Source organism: Poecilia reticulata, chromosome 6 (genome assembly GCF_904066995.2).
Source record: "Poecilia reticulata chromosome 6, P_reticulata-male-v2, whole genome shotgun sequence".
Lineage (NCBI taxonomy): Eukaryota > Metazoa > Chordata > Actinopteri > Cyprinodontiformes > Poeciliidae > Poecilia > Poecilia reticulata.
The window spans coordinates 18,844,719-18,869,753 of record NC_088835.1 but is presented as its reverse complement, the minus strand read 5'-3'; the positions used below and the strand labels follow the sequence as shown (position 1 = coordinate 18,869,753).

Here is a 25,035-nt window from a genome sequence, read left to right as displayed (position 1 = left end):
TATAACGATTCTTAGCTTTGTTTTGTAATGTGATAGCTTACTTATATCTTCAAATTATCCAGCAGGATTAGTTTTTGTGCCGTTTACAGCTTGGTCCCACACTACAAAAGGGAGAAATTCAACAAGATCTGCAGTTTGACCTCCACAGCTGGGCTGAGAGAACAGCTTTTAGAGCAGAGGCCAACGATTCCTCCAGCCAGCTGAGTAGACGGAGCCTGGATCTGAAACCAAAGTCGGTTCCCAGAACGTAAACAGTCAGCTGATCCAATAGTAGCAGCTATTTTTGTTCTGTCTGTAGCGGTTCTGGTTAGATTCTGACTGGTCAAAGGTGGATCGCCTTGATTTTTTCCCCCTCTTGACCCAAATTTATCTCAGAGCTAATTCAGATATTTAAAAACTCCAAGCCATCAATGAAAACTTTAATTTCCAGAAAACAATTGATAAACATATCAATAGTTTACTTTGTTCAGCTAATAATTCTCTGAATGTCCATTTTTCTGAATTTCTATAAGTAGTTTTATGCTCTTTATGCAACATGCCGTTTTTGCATAATTTAAAATCAATTGGTGTAATTACCAACTGGTTTTGTCTTATTTCCGTTAGTGTACAGCTTCAGCAATTTTTTGTTTTCATGTCAGTTTGTGATAAAAGTCTCATTTACTTCCCATTTGAGATGTGCTACAGGATAATTTCATGATTAGAAGAATTTACTCATTGTTTTTGATGATAAACCAATCTGTGAATTCCAGAGATACTAAATATGTTAGTATCTTACAATTCGCTACACATTTTCTCCACATCCATTTACTTATTTGCACTAGTCTGAGGAAAGAGCCCAGATAAACACGCCTTTCTGTTGTACACTGCTTTACAATGACAGCAAATTGATATAAATCACATTCTACAACTTGAAAGCCTTTAAAAAGTTTTAAGGATAAAAAAAAAAAATTTATTAGATATTTTGGTTGTCATTGGAAAAATAAGCAACACTTTCAGTTTTTGGTAGTTTATTTTGTCCCCTGGAACAAAACGCAGGTCGACTTAAATTAGTTTATTGAGCTCAATAACTGAGTTTAGAAATGTATATCTTATGATATAAGAGTCAAATTACCATATTTAAACAGAAAAATGATATTTTCTCAGAGTACATGGTCACAGGAACAACCCAACAGGTTTCCAAAATCCTTCCAGGATGAAGAGTAAAATACAAACGTGTTGAATTCAGACATCATGCATCATAATATGATCTTCAGACTGGGTAATTCGAATGTAATGTATGTGCAAATGCATGAGCATACAAATCTTCATAAAATAGATAAAATACAAGACCATTATTGTTTAATCAGCAAGGTTTAGTTGTGTAGAAAAACCCCCCCAAACATAGCAGCTGCAGTTATTGTTTTAGACCCATGTTCAGCATTACTTCTTCGGTTCAGCAAAGCCCACGTCTTACTTTAAATTTTTAAAGTCAGAAGGCAACTAAAAGTCATATATTAAAATATATAAAATCATATTTTCATGGCCTTTTCTTGCTGGTTGACGCCCTCAGAATCAAAACAGCTTTTCTATATCACAGAGTACAAAATATTTCCAGAAACCAGCTGGCAGGAAAACAGTGGTGTCATCCTATGTGTTCCCTCGGACATCAGTAATTGTGACGAATGGACTGAAAGGCTCTCGCCATGATGCTCCGTATAACTGAGGAAGCTGCAACACTTTTGGCTCTTTAACACTAAAGGGAAACGTGGGTCATTAGCTGGGTTTTCTGGTGCAGGCGTGCAGGAGAGGAGGGTTGGCCCAGAGTTTCATTCACAGCAGGACCAGGTCTGACCCAGGCGCTCTCACGCGTTGGATTCCTCATCCGTTACGCTGGGGTTCGGAGAGTTTGACATCTCTTTAAAGAATTCATCATCTTTCAGCATGCTCTGGAAAAACACAGGGCAGATGGAGACATCACACCAGAAGCTCGTTAATGAAGGATCACTTTTGATTCCTGTGGATGTTCCTGGACTTACCGTCAGGTTCTGGATTCCCTCAGAGAAGGCCCCGATTTGTCTCACCGTCCCCTCAGAGTCCTCCATCTGCACACAGAGACGCTCAACTTACACTGAGGGAACTAAACACAGCCTGAACAAATCCCATGACACAAATACAGCGTCATGCTTATGATGAGTCTGAGAACAGCCGATGTTCATGTGTCTTAAATCAACTTTGAATTTAAAATTCAATTGAAAAAAATATGAATGAAACAGAAAATCTTAGTGTAAGGAGCTCACCTGCTCCAGCCTGTCCAGGTCGTCCTCATAGATCTGGAGCTCAAAGCCTTTCTGGAAGCTTCGACCTTTTGGCATCTCCACGTCCATTGGGCACACATACTCCTCATTTTCCTCCTGCTTCTTCTTCCTCATCCCAAAGTTACCAAATGACAGCTTCCTTGGCTGGGATGAAACAAAAATAATAAAACTGAGCAAAGTTTGAACTTATTCCAGCTCTACAAACAGAACCACGTGAACAAAACAAAAGAGGAAATATTAAATTACCTTGACTTTAGTGGTGGCAGTGAGTAAAGTGTAGTCTGGGTTCTCCAGACACTCCTGTTTGAGCTGCTGGGCCTCTGAGCCAATCAGCAGACTGAAATGTGTGGCCAAGTGGCGACGCAGCAGAGTCTTATTAGGGGGGATGTTCAGCAGCAGAGCCATGGTCTCCACATTGAACCGGGGCTCCAGAACCTTAACAGACAAACATGTGTTGGGAGTGGACAGGTCAGAGGTCATTTCCTGCCTCGCGAAGGGAAGTCAGAGTTCCTCACCATCAGGCCTCCGTGGACGCCGCTGCCTCTGAGGTTGGGAGCGTACTCGGCGAGGTCGACGGATCGAAGCCACTCCATCACCCTGTGGTTGGTCCACTGGGAAATCTCTGCAGGTGAAATGTTGTTCTGCAACCCACATGCAGAGACAACATAAATAAACTAGAAACTGACATTTACAGATGTGCATGAGAAGAAAAAACTCAGAAGAGAGACGACATGAAAACTGACCCAGACGATGCACAAAAAAAAGAATGTTGGTTGCATAAATATTGCTCCTTCAAATGCCCTTGTGCAATGTTGTACAATTTTGCACCATTTAAATATTTTTATATTTATTTTCATACAATTTATATCAAATATTCCAAATAAAATTCCAACTCATATCTATTGCTTTTAAATAACAGGCAACCTCACTGCTTCAACTCCGAACACAATCATAACAATATTATACAGAAGTGATCATGTTGCTGTATTTTTCAAATTTCAAGTATAAACAGCATTAATATCAAAATCAAAATCCATTTATTCAAAACAAAAAAGCCTATTGTTGTTTAGATTCTTCACTACATTCTCTTTATGCTCATAAAGATTATTTTCTGACTAAAAGAGTTTATTCAACCGGTCTCCTCGTTTATAGGCAGCGTTAACCTGTGACGTGTACCTCATCTGACGGCCTGCGGCGCAAACAGTTGGGCTCGTAGTTGTTTAGTCGAAGAACCTGAATTGCTCTCTTGATGCTGAGGTGATGCAGGACGCTTCCCACCTTCAGGGAGAGCAGGTCGTCCTAACGGACAAAGAAACCAACGAATCAGTACGGCTTATAAACCTAGAAGTTTGTAAGTTTGAGCTTTCAGATAAAACAGAGTGAAAATGCAACACCAGCTACAGAAGAATGCAACAGCAGCAGCGTCTATAAAATGTCAGACTGGTAGCTGTCGCAAAATCAAATTCAAACACCCTTTACTAAAGTCAAATGTACTCCCTATATAATAAAATCTTTATGTCACTCAAGCACTGAGTAGACAAAGCACAGAAACATCAAGGCATAACACTATCAGGCAGCAGGAGCGCCATCTGTGGTGCATTCTTTAAATTACAGCTTTGTCTGCTGTAATTTAATCAGGTCGAATAAATTGTTTTGCTAGTTTTGATCCAGTGGAACAAATCCTCAACTGAGAGAGTTGGAGTCCTCAAAGTCCCTCATTTAATCAACATAAAATCTGTCACATAAACTCACCACTGTCATGTAGTGAAGCATTCGACCATCAACTCTGGCTTCATCAAACTGGGTTTTATACTGAGGAAGGCCGATGTCATCCAACCACCCTGACAGGAAACAGATAATAAATACATTATTTATGCAACCACAGCATATAATAGAGTAAAACTTGAATGTAAAGAACACATTTTTAAAATAAAAACCTACAATAAAAACACATAGCTTGACTTACTAGTCACCCAGTTGTAGTCTAGCTTTCCCTTACTATCCTCCTCCTCTGAGCCAAGGGCCTGCAAAGCGAGCTGCAGCTTCTTTCTGTGCAGCGGCTGCTTGATGCCCAGCTCCTAAACATCCATTGGAACACAAATGAGGAGCCGGCATCCTTGGATTTACTACAAACCAAGTTCTGTCAGATCAACATTTGATCTGACAACTCATCAAACTATTCTGTCATGTCTCACCCTCTCCAGGTCTTGCTGTGACGCCTGCAGCAGAGTCTGGCCTGAGTGGATCCACACACGGGCCATGTTGACGTAAAGGCCCAGGCCCTGCTCCTGCAGCCAGTCACAGACCTGATCCTTTGACCAGCGTGCGAACGGAGCGTCCACTTCACTATGAAGAAGGTGCAACAGATCAAACTGTGTGGGGTCCGTCAGTTCAGCAGCGCTCAGAAGCTACAAGGATTTATTTTCATTTGCATACAAAATGCTTTACATCTCTATCAAGTCAGTTACTGTACTTAATAGCTAGGTTTTTATATTATTTTCAAATTACTAAAAATTTTTTTGTAATAGTCATTTATTACAAAATGGCACCAATAATATTCTGCTCAACCTGCAAGACAGAGCTTGTGCAAGATATCAACATGAGCCTTAGACACAATAAGTGTGGTTTTCATAGAGGATGAATAGTAGAACAAATTATTTGTAGAAACCAGTTTATTATTCTGGGTTCACTTGAATAAAATCCAGCTGAAATGAGCAGGAGAGCAAAGACTCTTCCTGAGTGAACCATAAAACTTACGGGACATTCGTTCACCAGGAAAACATAATGAATGAGCATCATTCCCATTGTGAAACAGGCTGCACTTATTTTCATGTCTTTGTTATTCTTCAATTCATTATGTCTGCAAGTCATCGTACAATTGAGTGAAAACAAGGAAACCACAAACTGGCTTTCTTTCTTTACGCTGAATGCACTGACTCACTTGTTGACTCGCTGGAAATCACGAGACCAACCCAGTCTGGGTCCCGCTGTGGCTCGAACTCCGCCCCGCTTGAACTCTCCCTCTGGGAGGTTGTCATCCAGGTTAAATGTGGTCGACTGACTCCGCTTAAGCCTGCAGATTATACATTTTGTGTCTAAATATCAAAACAAAATGTCAACAATGCAAGGTTTTGTTCTTTTTCACTCACTTCCCAAAGAGTTTCTTTATGCCTTTAGATTTCTTCCTGCTTTCCGGGGTTGTAGGAAGCGTGTGTGTGCTGTCGCTGTTGGATGACCTCTGTGGCACGCCGGCGAGGTCCAGATGGTCGGTGCCCTGTCGCTCCGTTTCAGCTGCACAAACAAATGCCCACACAACGCCATCGTAAGCATGTGAGAGGAACACCCTGATAAAGGGGGAAATGCAGCTGTTGCACAGAGGCAGGACAGCGCCATGGAAACGGCATGATGACTCCAAGACGTGGATAAACTGAGGGGCCATGACAGGGGGCAGTAAAGATAGAGACTCTCTAGCAGGCATGCATCAGACTTGATGGTGTCCGACTGTTAACTGGAATAAAAGCTCAAGTCATTAGTTGTTTTAGATTATAAGAGGGAGCACTTTTATCCAAACGAGTGTTTTTCTTTAACAGGTTTCTGGTGTTTTTGATGAAAACGAGCACTCTACTTCATGCAGACACAGAGGAGCTCAACATACACAGAGTGCATGGACCGGATGCTGAGCAGATGTTTGTGCAACGAAGACTTTGGATGTTAAAACGATCAGGTGCTGGAGCATGAAAAGGTACAAAATGAAGAGAACCAAGCAGACAAAGAATGAAGGGGATGTTTCGTAGTCTCCTTAGGTTTTCTGCCGGAGAACTACAACCCTACAGGGACATGTAGTCTTTACTGTACCTAGCATAGGCGCACTTGCACTCCTGCTGCGGTCTTCATGTGTTACAAAGAGCACACGACACAGGACAGCGTCCAACAAAAAAAAAAAAAAAACACAAGACAAGAGGGCAGAAATTACGATTGGAATAATAACAGGATGGGGAGGTGGGACAAAGACACAAAACAAAAAGGGACACAGACAGGACAAATGTCAAACGGTGCCAAGGAAACTGACTTCCATATTTAAATGAGGACCACAGTTGGTGTAGGCAGCAAATTATGGTCCTGGTTCATGTAATGCACTCCCAGCCAGGGTGTGGCTTTGGAAAAAGAAAATCTCACCCTGCAGTGAATAGTTTTAGGTCACACATGACAACAGGACTTATATTTAGACAAAGTGGAGATTTCTCCCACCGAGGTTAGGGGTGCTGGATGTTTTCTTCCCTCCGCGGATCTTGAAGAAACCTTTCCCAAAAGACGAGCGAGCCTTTCTGGAGCCAAAGCTGTCGTCTACGACGGAGGCAGGCAAGGTGGCAGAGGGATTCATAGGCGGCTTTTCGCTCATTTTGCCATTTTCTTCACTTGTAGACTGGGGAATAATTATATACACAAACTCATAATCAGAATCCTCCTCAATTTATAATCCATTAATCATCTCCCTTTCCTTACCATTTCATTGTTGCCGTCTTCTGACTGGACCTGGCCGTCATTTTTGCTCAGTTCTTGATTACTGGAATCAACACAAAAGGGAAATTATTTTACCATATTTTTTCTCTCCATATTTTTAATGAAGATTGCAAAGAAAAAAAGCTGCAACTAGAACATCATTTTAACGTTTCAACTTTATACAAGTAATGAATAGTATTAAGTTTACATATATATTAATACGCATTAATGCATATTTAATAACATTAGATTATTATTAAATATGCATTTAGTTTGCTATGATATCAAAATAAGGTTTGTTTTGCATTTCCCTTCTTGTAATGAAAAAGTTTCTTCCAAAGCCAAAGTGGTTTTTAGTGACGAGCCTCTCTGCCACAAGTACTCAGATTTCCTCTCACTTGAGCAACTAACACAACGCCTTACACTGATGAAAGCACCATTGTGTCCGCAGAGAACTGGAGTGACAGGAAACATTGTCAGAAGACAATGACTTTCTTAAATCAAACGTGTGATAACGTCACAATTTGGTGCACTGAATGTGCCAGCCAGTGTCATCAACAAGACTGGAAACATATAGAGCTTTCAGTGTGGCATTTAGTAGGTAGATGTGTGGCAATCCTACATAAACTACCAAGTATCTCCACTGAAACAACAGGACTAACTTGTGGTAGCAACACATATGAGAAGCAATCTTTAACTATTTGACCTTTGACCCTCTGTTTGTGAGTGCCCCGATAGTCGAACCGGATCCACTGGGCTGGGAGAGGGCGACGAGTCTTCACTCAGTCCACTGAGTCTTTCCGGCTGATTGTGAATTAAACAGAGGAAAAAAAGGCAAACGTAAAAGATACATGGTTATAACATTAGATTATTACTGAGATTTGTTTTGAATTTATTTAAATTCACAGTTGGGAAAAATGAAAACGTGAAAGCACGCTAAACAATTTGATCTTCCCTACTAATAACACCAAGTTTCTCAAAATACACCCAGTCTTTATCCGAACAAACCAAAACACAAAAGTACATTGTATTTTCTTCGACAAACCTCATCTGGCTTCTTTGTTTGCAGCTGTTCAACATCTGCAAAGTCTTGTTTTTCAGATTCCACAGAACCAGAGCTGCCAGACAAGAGCAGACTGGATCCATCGCCGGGACTCTCAAGCCGCTCGGTATCTTTTGTTTTCTCTGAAGTGAGCGACACATAGCTTTGCTTAGTGCGACGTATAACAAGAGGAACGTGATTCATGTTGTCAGTTACCAATCGTAACCCTCTGCCAGAACAATCCCATATTAATAATTATTGAATAAATGAAACAAAAATGCTGCATCTGAAAAACAGAATTGCATAACCCAAGAAATTAAGGGAAGAAAAAAAGAACCTGGCAGTCATCAAAACTGTACAATTTGGGTGAAATTATATTTTAATTTACTGGAACGTTCGTCTGTAGAAGCAAAGTCTAACCTTTCTTCCCTTGTACCGACATCACCATGTCTTGAACTTTCTTGTACCGCAAAAGCGACTGTTTGAGCTCCTCTATCTTACGATCCTGCACAGGAAAATACAACAATGAAAATTAAAAGCGGTTCTTTTTCATCAGAAGATTAGAAAATTGTTGCCAAACATACCTTTTCTTCATTTGCTGCCATTAGTGATTCAACCGCCTTTTTCATTCTTTGCACTTCCACATCTGGTGAGGACAAGAATGATTTAAAGCTCTGCACAAGAGAGCTCTGACAAAGACACATTTTTGGGATGCATAAAAAGCCTGAAAGTAGAAAGAATCTGGGATAACAAACACAATGAGCCCAATCAAGCTGCACAATTATAGTCACTCCAGTGACAAATCATGATTGCAATGATTCAACTTTGTGAGAACATTTCCATTTGTCAGAACACACACTCCAACACACAGTTCTATAAGATATTTGTGATCAGCATCACCGATAATCACCATTTATCATTTTAGGCTTATTTTCAGCAAATGGGCAAAAAAAAAAAAAAGTTAATTAAAAAAATTAATCTAAAGGCAAGAAAACATCTAATAAACCTTTTGTAGTTACTACCAAAACTGAAAACCTAGTTTAGATCTTAAAGGATTAAGAAGAAAGTAACATTGGTTGATAAAAACATGTTTTAAAAAGCTGATCAGGATCAAAGGCTGGCAAATCTGCACGCCAGGTGACCATAGAAGAGTCAGAGTTGCTCCATACGTGCTAAGGATCTATTATTAGATTCACTATGTTTTCCAAATGTTGAACTGCTAAAAAAAAAAAAAAAAAAATCTAGAAAAAATCCCTGATCTTCTATCAACAAGGCAGATTGTTTAAGGTTTGTGTATTCCTCTGCTGCATCGTGTTATTATATAAACTGTAGATGCAGTATGTTTAGTGTCGGGGACTAATATCTCCCAGTTCCAGTAAATTTTACGTTGATTTGTAGAGCTTTCCATAGGGAGTGTGTCTGCTGAGGAAAATGAAATTGTTTTATGCAATTTAGATATTTTTTAAAACTAAATATGACAGAGAGGAACAGGCACAGATGTGACAAAGATACAGGCAGACAACATGAGATATGATAACAGAGGTTAGCAGGAGAAACATCAGCTGCTGGTGTGAGCAAAGAAGGCTTAAAAGGATTTTGAGGAGAGGCATGATGGGTAAATGAAGTGATTTTTGTTGGAGAACATGAGAGGGATGGATATACAGCTTGAATGGTTATAACAGCACTGAATTCCTCATTCCTGGTGAAAACACACAGCCAACCGTTCTTGCTGCTTTTTTTAGGTTGAACATTAAAAACACAGCGAGAGAGACGATAAAAACTTCAGTTTATTTAGGACACGGTGCAGCGTGGAGAGCTACTTGCACTTCAATGAGTTATAATGGACAAGCAGAGTTCAGATGGCTCATGCTCGTTCATGCAACAGGGACTGGGGTGGGTGCAGTGCTGAAGTGTGGCAATAAAAAGGATGAGACCCCCTTACGCTTTTCTTTCAGCCTCTTTCTAAGCGTTTCATCTGGATGAGACACTACACAGGATGGGGGAAAAAATATTACAAGAACTGCGTAGAATGTAGCGCTAAATATCACCGATATCGGATAGGAGAGATCTGAACTTGAAGCATGCTCAAATTTCAGCGAGGCTCGTGATTGGTTACGTTCCTCACCTCTTTCTAGGCCATCTGGGCTACTTGTGGCAACAGGTTTGAAGGCCGTGTCATCCTGTAGTCGCCTCATTTCACCATCTTTGCCCTCCAGCTGCCTCCTCAAAGACGACAACTCCTCCTGTCCAAAAGAGGACAAGAGTGAGAGTAGGTCCCCTTCCCCAACCCAACAAGACAAACAAACCACAACACAAAGGTACACAGATGCCGACGTGGCACAAACCACAACACAAAGGTACACAGATGCCGACGTGGCACAGGGGCACGCAAGCCACACCTGCTCAGAGGGTGATGTGTGTGTGAGGTGGGCGGCATGCACAGATGTCTTGAAGAGCCAAAGCACAAGATAAAACAAAAACAATAATGAAGGAAAATCAAGCACAGAATAAAAAAACCAAATTGTAAATAACAGCTTAGAAGAAAGAGAAACATACAGGCAAGTGTAGAAGGAGGAAAAGAAAAACACTACAAAAACTTAACATTAACAGCATACCTGTGGTTTGAACAAATGTTTGCTGACATGACTGCTCTGCAGACTAGAGGAAGCTGTATTTATAGATGCACTTAACTTTCTAGGTTATTTTTTATTGCACTGTTAAACAGAATGTGTGGCACAAAAGATTAACATCATGTTACCAAAAAAAACAGAAACCTAAAGAACTTAGGATGCTTATTTTTGCTGCTGTTAAAAAAAAAAGAAAAAAAAAAGAGCCAAAGGGAGAGGTCAAAAACCATAATCATACAGCAAGCACCACATTCAGCCTGAGAAAAGCCAACCTTCAGAGATTGGAGTTTGTGCTCCTTCCTCTGTTTCTCATACTGCATCTGGCCCATTTTGATTTTCATGCTAGAAAGCTTAGCCATAAGGGACTAGCAGTAGAAAGACAAGTGAAACAAAGAAAAAAACAAAAAAACAAAAAACAGAAAACAAGTACAGAAACGATCAAGACAGCAGAGAAAACAAGAAAAAATAAGCACAGATATTGTAAGTACGGCAGTTTCATCATTAGGATCACTGCTAATGTGGTAAGACAAGTTAAAGCCCACAAAGTAAGTCCATGACAACAGACTGGCACTGCCATGTTCTAGCTGAAAGGTTTTGGCATGTCTCAAACACTAAAGAGCTGTGGCTGTAAAACGTATCATAGGATAGTTTGTTTTGCAACATTATGACGGTTTTTGGATGACTAAACACTTCTATAGATTTAACTTAAGAGGTTATTTAAATCCGGTTGAACAAAGTTGTCGTTTTTCAAACTCATCTCAGTTTTATTTCAAAAATGATTTCACTCATTAAAACACCAGAGTCTGACATCAACTCACCTTTGTGGACTTAAGTTTCTTTTCGTACTGCAGTTTTTCACTGTCCAGCTCTGTCAGTCTGTACCGAAGTTCATGAATTTCAAGAATTAAATCCTGCAGAGGTCAAACAATATTACGCATTAATATCTTAATAGTTTTATAAAAAAATTTTTTACATACATCTTGTGCACTTGTTCAACCACAGCTGAAAATGGAGTATGCTGCAAAAAAAAACAAACAAAAAAAAAACACAGTCATTAGTCATTAGATACAAAGTGTAGACCAAACTCACTAAAGAGTGAGTTTGGTCTGTTTGCTTGTTGACTTTATTTTTCATAATAAAACAAAACACAGAGGAGAAAACTTACAAAATAACGCTCAAAATAACAGCTGTAAGCTAGTACAATCTTATTATTCCTTATAAAAACTTTGAGCGGGGGTATGCTGTGGTGGCGCAGGGGTTAAGCACAACACACATATGGACGCCTTAGTCCTTGACGCAGCTGTCCCAGCCTTGGTGACCGTTGCTGCATCTCTTCCCCCTTCTCTCATTACCCACTTTCCTGTCAATTAACTATCAAATAAAGGCCACTAGAGCCCAAAAAAATTGTAAAAAAACAAAACAAAAAAAACCCGAGTGAAACGGTGAATTAAAAAAATAAGAGCATTGTGTTTATGAGTTATCTTGCAAGTAGGGAAATCATAGAAAAAGAACCAAATGCAATATTTGTACAATAAAGTCTAAACAAATTCTGTAAGCGATTGCAGATGCGTTAGGAAGAAATTCCTCAGATAGTGAAGAGTCCAAAACAGCAGCAGAGATGAACTGACAGGAAGCTGTGATTTATGAGCGGTGAGGCGGAAAACTGACAGCAGCTTTTTGTTCCCCAGTGGGGTGGAAGAGACAACCGCGATGAAACAACAACATCATGATGGGTTTGAAAGCTATCCAAGCCTTCTGCAAATTTGATATGTTAGCAGGGATCTCCCAATCTCCAATAAACATATTTTAAATGTTTACAGAGCCTTTAGTCAAAAGGCAATAAATCCAAAAACTTAAATTTGACCGTCTCCACCATTATATTTTGTGCAAGACTCTGTGTCACTGCAAGTATTTCTAGAATAGGATAGTAATAAAAATGTATAATGACCCCGTGAAGGTCATTATACAAAGCAAGGCAAAAAATATATAAAAAATGGATTAGATTCAGAGCTAAAATCCATATTTCAACTTTAAATGTAGCTCACTAACCTCACTGTCCCTAAATCGGTCAAAGTCCAGTCTGTCCTTGTCCAAAGAGTTGAGCTTCAACTTGAGGTTGGACACTTCAGACATCAGCTCGAGTTTCTGCGTCTCAAGAGCCGATCTGCACAGGAGCTCCTGCGATGATAAATAAAGGAAAAATATTCTGATTCAAAACAACATGCCTGTGCTGCACATATAAATTCAGTTCTGTTTGATTCTTCTGTGGTTAGTTTGAGTCTGGGTTTCATTACATGGTGAAAAATAAACACAGACACACACCTGCTGCAGCATCTCCTCTGTGGCGTTGAGTTTCTCCCTGTGCTCATCCAAGCAGATGTCCAGATCACGAATCTTCTCTCCCTGCGCCTCCACCTGGTCAGTCAGCACACTCACCTGCATGAAGCCAACAGAGGACTGCTTTGATGGAATATTTTGACGTTCTATAAAATTTCAAGTGCAACGCAGTCCGACTTTGACCCCTAATAACACATTTGCCCAGTTTGAAGGGTTAAAAGAAAGAACTCTTCAGTTTAAGAGCAGCACTGTGATTTTAACTTAAACTTTAAAAACCAAGTTCGATGTTTTCGTATTACTGGGTAAAAGTTATTGATCCTGCTCTGCACAGCACAAAGCCAGTTTAGAATAAGACTCATAAAACATGATCAACACTCTGACACACTTTGCTACAACAATTAAACTCAGCAGATGCTTTTGCAAACTATGCTGTTGATTTCAAAGCACAAACTTGCAGCCAGCAATTTAACGGTTCTGATTATTTAGAAATGAATTGATAAATATGACACATTAAATGTCTCTGCATCCCCAGAAACAGAACCAAACATGGAGAAGCAGCATTCAGCTTCCACACAGCACAAATCTGGAACAAACTTCCAGAAAACTGCAAAACAGCTGAAACACTGAGTTCCTTTAAGTCTAGACTAAACCCCCATCTGTTTAGTGTTGCTTTTGAACCACTATAAATGGGACACTGACCAACATATTTGATGTGTGTTGATGATTTTGATAATGGGACGCAGCAAACTGTAATGTTTGTTACTGGTTTCTCAATTCTTGACTCTGTTGTGTATTTTTAAAAATAATGTTTTATGTTTGTGTTTTAAAGATATAGAACACTTTGAACTGCCTTGTTGCTAAAATGTGCTATGCAGATACATTTGATTGATTCATTCATTCATTAATATCTACATTTTGCTGATATATGACGTGTTGTTGAACAGATACCTGAAGCACCAGAGACTCCTTGTCGCCTTCTAATCTTGACAGCCTTTCTTGGTAGTGGTCACCCCCACCCAGAGAGATGTGCCCGTTGGACTGGAAGGGATAAGAAAAAACACACATTAGACACAGAACTCATAAACATTACCAAACATTATCAAAATAATGATCATCTGTGGTTTAAATTGTCTAAAAATGTCTGCAGATTTTTTCCCCCTAATCAAACCAGGGCCGCCTTCACCGTCTCACCCCGCACAAACAAAACCTTACAAGGCTAAAATAAAGGAACACACGCAGCTGTATAGTTAGTGTTACAGCATAACAGAAAAACTCCACATGGCATTTAGCCCATCACTCTCACAAACACTGCTCTGATTCCCAAGAGGTCAGCATGTTTCTTCCTGCACTCTGGCTGCAACATTAACACTTCCAGCAGTAAACCATCCCACCATCCCCCCCCCCCAAGGAAGTCAGCAGAGCTAGACAACCATGTTTGCTCCGAGCAAACAAATCACTTTTACACAAATGAAGGCAGAAGAATTCACTTACATCTGTTGGGCATTCATTGGAGTTCTTTAGAGCAGAAAGGTCAGCACTTACTTTTATTTTGTATTAAAAAGAAAATCAGAAAAGATGAGGCTTTTAAATTATTCTTTAGAAAGATCAATTAAGTGACTGTAGCGAACAAACTTCTAGTATCTGCTGTATCATCTTTAGAAATTAATAATATGAGTTCAGAGGTCAGAGTCTAAAGCAACATATACAGTCTGTCCATCATAAAAGGCTCTCACCAGGTTGCCATGAAGCCACTCGACCAGACTGTCAGCAGTGGAGTCGGGGATCTGGCAGCGGAGACTTTCCCTTTCCTCTGTGTCCATTAACTCAATCACACTCCGCAGGTCCTCCAATAGGTGGAGCGCCCGCAGGCTTCCCATGAACGGAGAGGTAGGCGACTGACAGTCAAATAGACCGTTGGAGTAGTCCAAGGCCTTCGAGCCTGAGGCAAAGAAGCACAGAGAGCACAAAACTTAATTATGTAGGCGGAGCAGACAACAAACTTTTCTGTGGCTCATTTCTATGTAAATATTGAACAGTAGTTCACTAGAAAATCTTTTTCATTTGCTTAAAGTGACTCTGCTGTCACAAACTACTGTTTTATTGATGTTAATCAGAAAATGCATACACAGTAAAGATGATACTTACAAAATGTGTGGCTTAAAACCACACACCGAAAGCAAGCAGAGCATAACAGCTTAAAACCACCTCACAAACAAGGAGCTTCAGACATCATATGATATCTGTGTAAAGGTCAGCTGTGCAAAAACCGTGAAAACACAGCAGAAAGTCTTTTGAAGTTGGAACAGACAATTTGCTGCTGTTATGTTCAAAAACTGCTGAAAGAGGCGCTGGTCATTTTTTACCTGCTATTATCCCATCCATCTGCTCTAAGGCAGCCGCCAACATGTCGCTGGCGTCAGACATCATCTTCAGTCACTGGTCAACCTTAAAAGTACAGTGATAACCATAAGAGTGGGAAACATTAAACATCACAATTTTTTTTTAAACAACAAAGACAGCATTTATAATGTTTTGGAAGGACATTTCCAATCAAAAACATCAATCTTAAAACTGTGGAAAAAGAGATAAGTATTCACACAGAAATGCTGCTGGATCATAATCCAGAACAAGGAGAAAGACACGGGCTGCTGTCAGCATCAGGAAGGGCTTTAATCTGCCTCTGACTTTATAGATCAGAGGAGATCAAAACTAAATTCTGCTCTACTTTTTAATCCTAAACTCTCCAAGATCTTTTAGGTGATTCACCTTACTGCATCCACTGTTGATATTGAAGGCATCCTGAGCGGCCTTGTTTGTGCATCTAAGTAATACTGTCCCATTCAGAGAAACTGTTGGACGTGCAATAATCATTGGCTAATATATTGTTTGTTCATTTTACAGGCTGATGTCACATTTATCCAGTTGAACAGTCTAACGGCAGCCGATGCTCATACTGGAAACAAACATTATGCAAATTGCAAAAAATCCATGAGAGGTGAAAATAGATGAGAGGAAATAAGGAAACAGGCACATTCCATAATATTTAGTTATATTATTGTCATTGGGAGATTTTCTAATAATGTAACATCCACCAGGACAATAAACTAACTTGCAGCCAGGACCACAATTTAATGTTTTAGAATAAAAGAACCTTAATGTGTAAGAATGGCCCAGTCAAAGTTCAGACTTAATCCAAGTGATACTGTGTGGCACAACTCTCCATCCAATTTGACTAAGCTTCAGCAATTTTTGGAAAAATAAAAATGTAGTCTTTAAATTTACAGAGCTGTTAGAAATGGACAAAAAAAGATGACAGTTGTTATTTCAGAAAAATATGATTTGAAATTGGCTTTTGAAAACCATTCACCCTTTTACTATTACACATTACTTTGATAATTTATCACTTACAAATCACAATAGAAAAAGCACTAACATTTACGTTTGTAATGTAAGGAAAACATCACAACAGTGGATAAGTATAAATACTTTCGCTATAAATTATGTCAATCCACAATACAATTCGCAAGGTTTATAAAATTCAATAATATTCTCAAAATTCCCTGATTATTGAAGGCAAGTCTAATAAAAAGTTCCAGCAAGTTCCACACAGAATGCGTGCTTCAAGGTTTAAGTATTTATAGCTAAAAAAAAGAACAAATTCACCAAAGTAATTTCATATTACCTGGTCAAATGACTAGATAAAAAAAAAAAAAGCATACAAACCATGCAATCAAGGATAAGTTTAGTTATTTAGCGTCCCACCCTGAAATTAGGAAGGCTACATCCACTCAAAAAAAAAAAAAAAAGCATGCTGGCAGGTAAATTATTATGTGTATTGAGTTAGACTGGCAAAAAGATAAAATATATATATTTAAAAAAACGCCAAAACAAGAACATTTACAACATCATTTTTGTTGTCATTTTGACAAGAAAGGCTCAACTTCTTAAAACGTACAAACATTTTTCAGGTAGAGTGATGAATAATGCATAAATAAATCAGGCCATTTACCTAAAATGTTGGTACACAGAATGTTCAGCCAGTAAGACAGTGGACACTTTGTTTAGAGCAGTGTGAAGACACATTTTACTGTCTCAGTCTTGGACATCTGCCCCGAGAACACAGCAGGCCCTTTATCTCTGGATGTGAAATCACACCACTCTCCTGCATTTTCATGCACACATAAGAAGTCCTCTTCCTTTAATCGCCCGCCTCCAAACCTGGGAGTGCCCCATCATTTTAAAACTTTATGGAAACCACCCACCTAGCAAGTGCTGTTATTTTAGCATTTCGGAGGGCACACTTTCCATTATGTGTAAAACAGGAACGCAAAGAGACGCAAGGTTCGTCACAAAACGCTGCAGGGTGGGAGGAGACGAGGGGAGCCAGCACGCCACCGGAAAACACTGAGCACTTTCCACCAAAAAGGCTTCATCCAGGGCGCCTGCAGTAAAGGCTTACCCCACATCCTGGGAAAAATACGCAGACATGACATTTAAAAAAAAAAAAAAAAAAAGTCCATGCAGAAAAAGACCAAAATGTTGAAGTCTTAAAGCACGTTGCTGTGCTAGTTGTGTGATGTATTTAGAAAAAAATCTGAATATGCTAAAAATAATAAAACTACAATTTCAAAACTGCTGCAGTTTATTTCCTCTGATCCTAAGGTTTAGAGTTCTTTCAATGAGATGCCAGAGAAGATGAGAGCAACAGAGGTGCTGCACACTGCTAATCAGCAGGCTGAAGGTTACAGAAGACTACCACACTTTTTCCAAAACTATTTCCAGCCACAAAAACAGACAATTATAGGGCATCTCGTGGCGGAGTGGGTAGACCGCGGTTGTCTCTGGTTCGACTCCCGACCTCGGTACCTTTGCCACATGTCTTCCCCCTTCTCTCTACTCCTTTTCCCGTCTATGTACTGTCGGAAAAATGGAAACAAAATGTCACTAGCACCATCCAAACACTGAATAAAACAAAACAAAACAAACAAACAAACAAAAAAAACACAGTCAGTTATGCCGTGGATGTTCATAAATTGATGTTTTAAAACTGGAGTAAGCTAGCTATAAGCAGCATGTGCTTTAAAGTTGTCCAGTGGAGCAAATAGCCCAACTACTGGTAATAAATCAGCTAATATCTGCTTGTTACACTTGTGTTGGGCTCTAAAAAGAAGAACAGAAAAAGGTAACAGACATAGGAATTTGTGATTATTAATTTGTTCAGGTGGAACAAAATCTTGTCATACGATATTAAATGTTGCAATATTTCTTGGTGAAGTGACTGCTATCTAGGCAACTGCAGTCAACATGACTTCTCCTGATGAAGTTGGAATAGAAGATGCCCCAACTGGTCTAAATCATTTCTTTGGCAGCATTTTGGGTTTCCAATAGGAACGTTTGATGGCCAGAGAGCGAAAGACAAGACATGAACAACAAGCAGTGCAAGTTATTCAGATGCTGAAGGAGTCAGAAGGCATCACTATGACAACCGATGACTGGACATCTAGGGATGCGCTGAGCTGCATCACAATCACAATTCGTGCTTTCAACAGCAACTGAGGAATGATAAATGTCCTACGGTCTGAAGAAATTCAAGAAGTCATAAAAAGAAATCAGTTTGCTGAGGTTGGATCGTCAAAATTGATTAAAATGCATAATTTTGGTCTTTGAAGAAATATTAAAATCTTGACCTGTCGTGTTTTGTGAGCTCAAGATTGTGTCTCGTCTTGTGGATTTAATGTACAAAATGAAATCAAAAATGAACAAAAAAGGGCAAAAATAAATGCACCTGTAAGTTTGTATGGCAGTGTTTGATCCAGAATATCGTGATGGCTAATGAAACAGAGTTGGTCATATATTAATTCAGCATTTAGATTCTCTAAGCTAAACTCTTAAAGCTTACTTTATAAACAACATGAATGATGGAACTATGGCAGCATTGTTATGAGCATAGTACTTTCTTAACTGGCCATGATGCAATTAAAGTCACTGTGAAACCACAAAAGGCTAAAGCAAACTGAATCTAGAAGCTACGATTACAATCCTCTCAGCAAACTATACCACAAAGACCAAGATAAGACTTTCATTATTTTGAAATCTTAGAAAACTTCTAGACATTCTCCTCTATCAAGTGTGCACAAAAAGACAAATCACTGTCGCTCAGTGCGTCATTGCGACAGAACATGATCGAGCCAACAGGAGCTGGAATGGAGGCCTGCAGGGCATACCCTTTAAATACCTGAACCAGTCAGTCTCTTCTTTGTCTTCCTCAGAGGAAGAGCAAATGTGGGTGAAGGGAACACATGGCTTTCAGCAAACACACTTCAAACGCAGCAGACCAGGTCCAGACATGCTGCTTTGGAACCTGCTGTCCATGTGCCAGGCAGCTCTGAACAAATGCAAAAAACCTGTCTGAACACTGCCACACTTGCATCCTCCTGGATGTATGCAGAACTAAACAACTCAGACATACGTAATTGCCTAGAGAAACACTTGTCTTTAGTCATCTAGCCTGAGTCATGTTGCAAGCAGACATGGCAACTTTACTTGCGCTGTCTTAACTGACATCACATCTGAGCAATAAGATTTGGATTTGATCTTTATCTTATCTAAAGCACATCAAGGAGGGAGCTTGTTCAGATATAGAACTTGTTGTCACACTTTAAACTGTATTTTGTCTGCGTGGTTTTGCTATCTAAGGAGACATCTCAAAAATCCCGTACCGTTCATGTAAACAACGCCTCACCACCTGCGTTTCTCCAAGCATATCTGACACCACTATTGGACACAAAGGGATCATTTCATTCCGGGTTATTTTGACTGGAAGGCATGCAACGCTACAGTGCACAGGACGCTTACAACACAGCCTGCCTCTACACTCTCGTTCTTGAACACAAAAGACCCTTAAAGCTAAACTGTAGAGACATAAAAAGCACTACTATCGGAAAGTAGTCCTACCCTTTTGGTAAGACCAGCCTGATAACCCACAGCGACATCCAGAAGATAATGAATACAAGGGGAAGAGTGGACCATAGTAATTGCTTTGAAATCCTTCAACACTCGTCCCTTCAGGCAGAGAATACCATTACAGTCCATCCTCACTGGACAATCTTCAGAGTTCTCAAAAAATTCCTGCCATTAAAAAAAAAAAAAAAAAAAAAAAGAAAAAAAAAATCTCCCACAATCCCTTGTAAGCTTGGCATCTGCACATGAACAGGAAACAGAATAGCAGCCTTGGGGTCTCGTGTCTCTAAAGGGAGAAAGAGTTGGGTTTACACCCAAAATGTAACCGACTTTAACAGCCTGTCCTGCGACTGGCGGTGAAAAAGCTTGAAAGAGAGGAATTTACAAACCCAGCATAAATCATACACTTTTTTTCCCTTTTCTATTTTTACTTTGGTAGCGTAATGATTTCCAGGGACATGGCAGAGTGGATCCAAGCCTCTCCACATAATGACACCATTTTTCGACTCGTGGCTTATTTTCACCTTCACAGAAATTCCACAGGAAAATTTTTAAAAAACTGCAGCTAGGACACCTCATCCTGCTTTACATCAGAGAACAGCCAGTCGATTCAACACAGTGTATGTTCAGAAAACACACACACACACACACACACACACACTGCTAAATGATGTGTATATGAACGGCTCCACATAATGTCTAATGTAGCAGCACAGTAAGAATGTGTCTCAGATATTTCAGCCTGTGTAAACAGGGTTAGGGCCTGCAGAACGCCGCTCCAGAATAACCTACAGCTATTTTCAAACTCTGTGCGCAGGCAGAACACATCATCACTAATTTTGTAACAGCTAATAAAGGCCAGTGTGGAAAGGTGATAAAAATGCAAAGTTAGGGCAAGACTTTAGCTTAAAAGGTAATCCAAAGTGAGCACAGGATGGAAATTAAATGTTTAAAATAATTAAGGCCTGCAGTGATAAAATCTCCAAGAATTTCCTGCCTGTGTATGCACAAGCTCTTATAAGACATCCATTTATGTTGGATAGCGGGACACATTCTTCTCACGTTACTCACACATTGCGCCTTAACTTGATTAAAAAACGCATTCTGACGTTATTCTAAATTGTGCGAACCTGTTGCAAACTCCAGGTCTTCCGTTAGGTGTTCTACTATCAGCAGGACATCGGCTACAATTTGATTATTTTATGGTTTTTGGCGTTGCTGGTTGTGTAATCCCTTGTAAACTGTTCCTTTTATTTGCTACTAAAGACTGCAGTTTTAAAAAGTCCAAAATATAAAAACACTTTCATGAAAACAATACCATGCTTAATTCAGGCTAAATATTTCCTTTAGGTGAGTTAGTATTACAAAGATTTTAATTTACTAAGTGTCAGAATGTTTTTTTTTTAACTTCCATTAACTATTTGAGAGAGCACATATGATGACTTCACAGTTTTGGAAGGTTCTGATAATTCAGGGCACAAGTGTGCATTTTAAGGCATCATTTTAAACACACTGGTCCCTTGAGTGACACCATAGAAAAAAATTATCAAGCCAGGTAAGCAATCAATAAGACAACTGGGGACTTTAACAACTTTAGGTCAGTTTTCTAATGCCTACATGTAATCTAAACATAACATTTTGACCTGTTCAAAGAATTATAGGCCAGCGCCATCAACACCATATTCAGGAAGGATACATGTTCTGCATCACAGAAATGAACAATTCTGTGAAGATGCCAGCTTACGCTGACAAGAGAATGTCAGTATCCATAGTAAAATGAGTCTGAACAGAAACTCAAAGAAGAAATCGTTACTCCAAAAGGAACATAAAAAGTATGTTGCAAAGGTCCTCAGGAAAAATGATATTAACATTTGGAGACATGTCTTTGTGATCTAACAAAACTAAAATAGAAGTGTCAAAATTAGCAGTTGTTGCATTTGGAGAAAATGGGGGGCAACTTGGAAACCGGAGAACACTATTCCAACTGTGAAGTACAGGGGTGGCAGCATCATGGTTTATTTTGCATGTCACAAACAGTTCATCAGTCGATTTTGATCGCAGTCCCATACAAAAGTTGTGTTTAAGCAATGTGGCCTACAATCTTGACTCAATTGCACAAACTCCTGTCAGGAGGAAATTAGATTAGAAATTTTGTTGTAATTCTAACTAATCTGAAGCAGGAAATGTTTGGTCTGATTTAAGGTCATAGTTTTAACAGCTCTTAAAACACTATAATGCAAATATTTAAAAAATATATATCCTAGTTCCTTTCTCCTTTCAGTTGTGAGATTAGCCTACAGACAATCCTGCTGTTTTGGGAAAATATAAAACAAGGACCCACTAGTTTGAAGGGTCGACTCGAGGGCAATACAACATCTGATCAGGTTTCAGAGGTCTGGAAAAACAACATCCTCCGAGGTCAAACGTTTTAAGGAAACATAAAACTGCTTTGTTTGGAATATATATATATATATATATATCCCGAGGCCAAGTGGAAATTAGTGAATTGTGAATTCCTCCTGGGTGTAGAGGGCAGCTTTTTTATATATTATTTTTTGCGTTATCCCATCTTACTCTATAAAATGTGAGAAATTTAGGCTTAGAAAACTGCTTGATTATATTTAGCTAGTTCACGTGTATGCAATAAAATTAGTTATCACTTTACTTTAGCGGATACCATTTTGAGCCCTGCATAATTTTGCATGTTATATAAAAATAACCCTATTTTCTAGTTCACGCTCTTTCAAATGTACTAATTTGTTTTTACTGAAAGCTCACTAAAACATAGTAACAACTTTGTTCACCAAAAACACACCAAACAATAGCGAAAGTTGTTGCCTGTCAACAGACTTCCTGCGGCACGTCACCGAGCCCCTCTTAGGTCGTTTAAATAACCGTTGAAACGGCTAAAAGTCCAACAAAAATTAGCCGTTATACTGCGAAGCACCAACATAAGCATTCAGGCGCGCGGGACGCCGCTGTTGAACGAAGTTCATCATGAAAGAAGAAGCAAACAAATCACAGCCAAAAGAACAACACTTCCTCTTACCTCTGCTCTGGTCGAAGGAATTGGCTTTTCCGTTGATTTAATTTCCTTATGATAAAGTTAAACTCCACAGTTTCTGAACTTCTCCGAACCCACCAGAGAAACCCCAAGTTCCTCCGCATCGCTACGCCATGATGTCGATGTGACACCGCAGTGGGGGGAAAGTTGATGACGCCACAGTTGGAAAAAAAAAAAAAAAATCCCTCCCCACTCCAACCTGGATTGGTCCGGGAGCAGGGATTTTTGGGTGCGCACCATTTCTCTTCCAGTGAGGCAAACGGCACACAGATCCACAGCGAACGCGCGACGGAGTTGCTTGGTTGACAAGATAACGACATTGTTATAAATAAATCATGTATGATTATGCATTATGTATCCGGTGCCACCAACTCCTCTGTCAGGAAAGTATTGACTATATAAGTTGCAACTAGTACAAGTTGCTAGAAGTCCCTTAAGTGAGTCAACAAATTAGCAAAATTGATTCTGCAAATCAGATTTTTTTTTATGCTAATGGGCACACAAGTGCAGCAAAAGATGGACACTAAAATATTATAATTTTGGATGTTTTGTGCACATAAATGGACCATGTACACACGCAATTCGTTTGTAGTTTTGATACAGAACGGAATTACAATTTTTTTCCGACTGCAGTAGGGAGATATTAATTGCTGCATGAGGATGCCAATGAGTGTTTTGGGATGAGGCATGGACCGAAAGCAGAATGTGCTTCTTGTTAAAAAAATAAAATAAAATAAGAACTGTTAATAATGACATAACAAACTCCGATAAGTGTAACTTGATATCTGATCACCATCCCCTGGGAAAAATGTATTCTCCCCTCATTTAAAAGAAAAACTCTTCTTGACGTCCACCACTTCTATCCGAGTTGTTTCCCGGCGGACTGTAAGGGAATGCGCCCTTTTACAAGCCAGGAAGCCTGGGGCGTTCACTGTAGCATAAATGGAGCAAATGTGTGCTAGATCTCTCTGTTAGTCTGTCACTTGACCCCTGAAAACTTGCATATTTTAATTTATTTATTTGGCACAGGTGATAGTAGTCAAAAACTACAGTGGTTAATAATATAACATTAATTAAAGTAGTTATTCATGTAATTATGTGTTGGATCATTAAAGGATATTTTTCTTCAAAGTTTGAGAAGTGATAGCCAAAGCCAAAGGTTTACCACAGGCGAACTTAACTGGGAAGTATTAGTGATTTTTAAAAAAAAAGCTATGTGAAACATTAGTTTTACAAAAATAAACCACAGAATTATAACTATCATGATTGTAAACAAAGTTCAGAATGACCCTTTAAACCTACTAGCTACTTTTCTGCTAAGCCAATCAGATTTTAGAACAGTGATTTTTCTATTTGCTTGGAAAGTAATTTAATCTGATGAATAAATTAACTTGCCACAAAGCCAGTTTCTAAAGATAACTTTAGTTAGCAACTGATCTGAGCTGATTTATTTTGACTGCCAATTTCTAATGTTTCCTTATTTTTAATGAATTTATTTTGTGTAGTTCTCCGTGGTTTTCCTGAAGCATAACATTTGCACTTCCATAAACGTTTTTCAACAGTAAAGCACACGGGAGGGGTTCATGAAGTAGACCACAACCTACTGGAGCAGCTGCATTTCGTTATCAAAGACCTTGAGTGATGATCTTGAGCCATAACCAAAAAAGGTTTGCTTTTTATGTCATAGTAAAATAACTTCAAGTATCAATAATGTTTTCTGTGAAATTGCTGCATCACTTCCCACTGCCACCAGCATTTTTTTTGAAAATGACAGCTGCAAAGATGCACAGGTAAGATGTGAGGATTTTTAACTGTTAAAATAAGGCCAGAAAAGTTCCCATCTGCATGTAGGGGACACAATGAGGGGAGAGACGGTTCTAGATGGGGGGCCAAGAGAGGAAAATGCCCCTATTATGGGTCCTGGACTGGAGAGATAATACCATATCGATTTCTTATGATGAAAACACAATACTTTTAAGTAATATCAATGTTTCAGCGTCACTGTGGCAAGTCATAAACATACCAGGAACAATTTTCTTAACCTTTGAAACAGTAATAATAACTAAGTCACTGTTACAAAGACAACTGCCAGCAAATGCAGTAGGGAGTTTTCTTAACCCTAATTGTTGGAGACAAATTAATATTTACAGACCTCATTTTCGCTCACAGTTCAGAAACATTAACATTTTACCATTCAAATAACAAGCAGTA

At 39.2% G+C, this 25,035-nt stretch overlaps 1 protein-coding gene across 10 annotated transcripts; it reads right to left on the bottom strand.

The window, feature by feature from the left end:
- Positions 1–990: 990 nt before the first annotated feature.
- Positions 991–22,977, bottom strand: ppfibp1b (PPFIA binding protein 1b). Of its 10 annotated transcripts, none has more exons than XM_008411448.3 (28): positions 22,810–22,977; positions 15,164–15,245; positions 14,534–14,739; positions 13,749–13,838; positions 12,786–12,899; positions 12,513–12,641; positions 11,282–11,374; positions 10,736–10,828; positions 9,962–10,079; positions 9,779–9,823; positions 8,421–8,482; positions 8,257–8,341; positions 7,840–7,979; positions 7,501–7,598; positions 6,798–6,858; positions 6,543–6,717; positions 6,150–6,182; positions 5,444–5,585; positions 5,236–5,367; positions 4,490–4,640; positions 4,261–4,372; positions 4,047–4,135; positions 3,471–3,593; positions 2,810–2,935; positions 2,541–2,729; positions 2,277–2,438; positions 2,016–2,081; positions 991–1,925 (listed from the first exon to the last, which is right to left on the bottom strand). In XM_008411448.3, the coding sequence occupies exons 2-28, from the start codon at positions 15,225–15,227 to the stop codon at positions 1,842–1,844; spliced, it is 2,982 nt and encodes a 993-aa protein (XP_008409670.1). In that variant the 5' UTR covers positions 15,228–15,245; positions 22,810–22,977; the 3' UTR covers positions 991–1,841. The 10 variants fall into 10 exon arrangements, with proteins under 10 accessions (XP_008409670.1, XP_081464198.1, XP_008409671.1 ...); XM_081608072.1 differs by lacking the exon at positions 22,810–22,977 and adding an exon at positions 22,576–22,597; XM_008411449.3 differs by lacking the exon at positions 22,810–22,977 and adding an exon at positions 19,755–19,891.
- Positions 22,978–25,035: the final 2,058 nt, after the last annotated feature.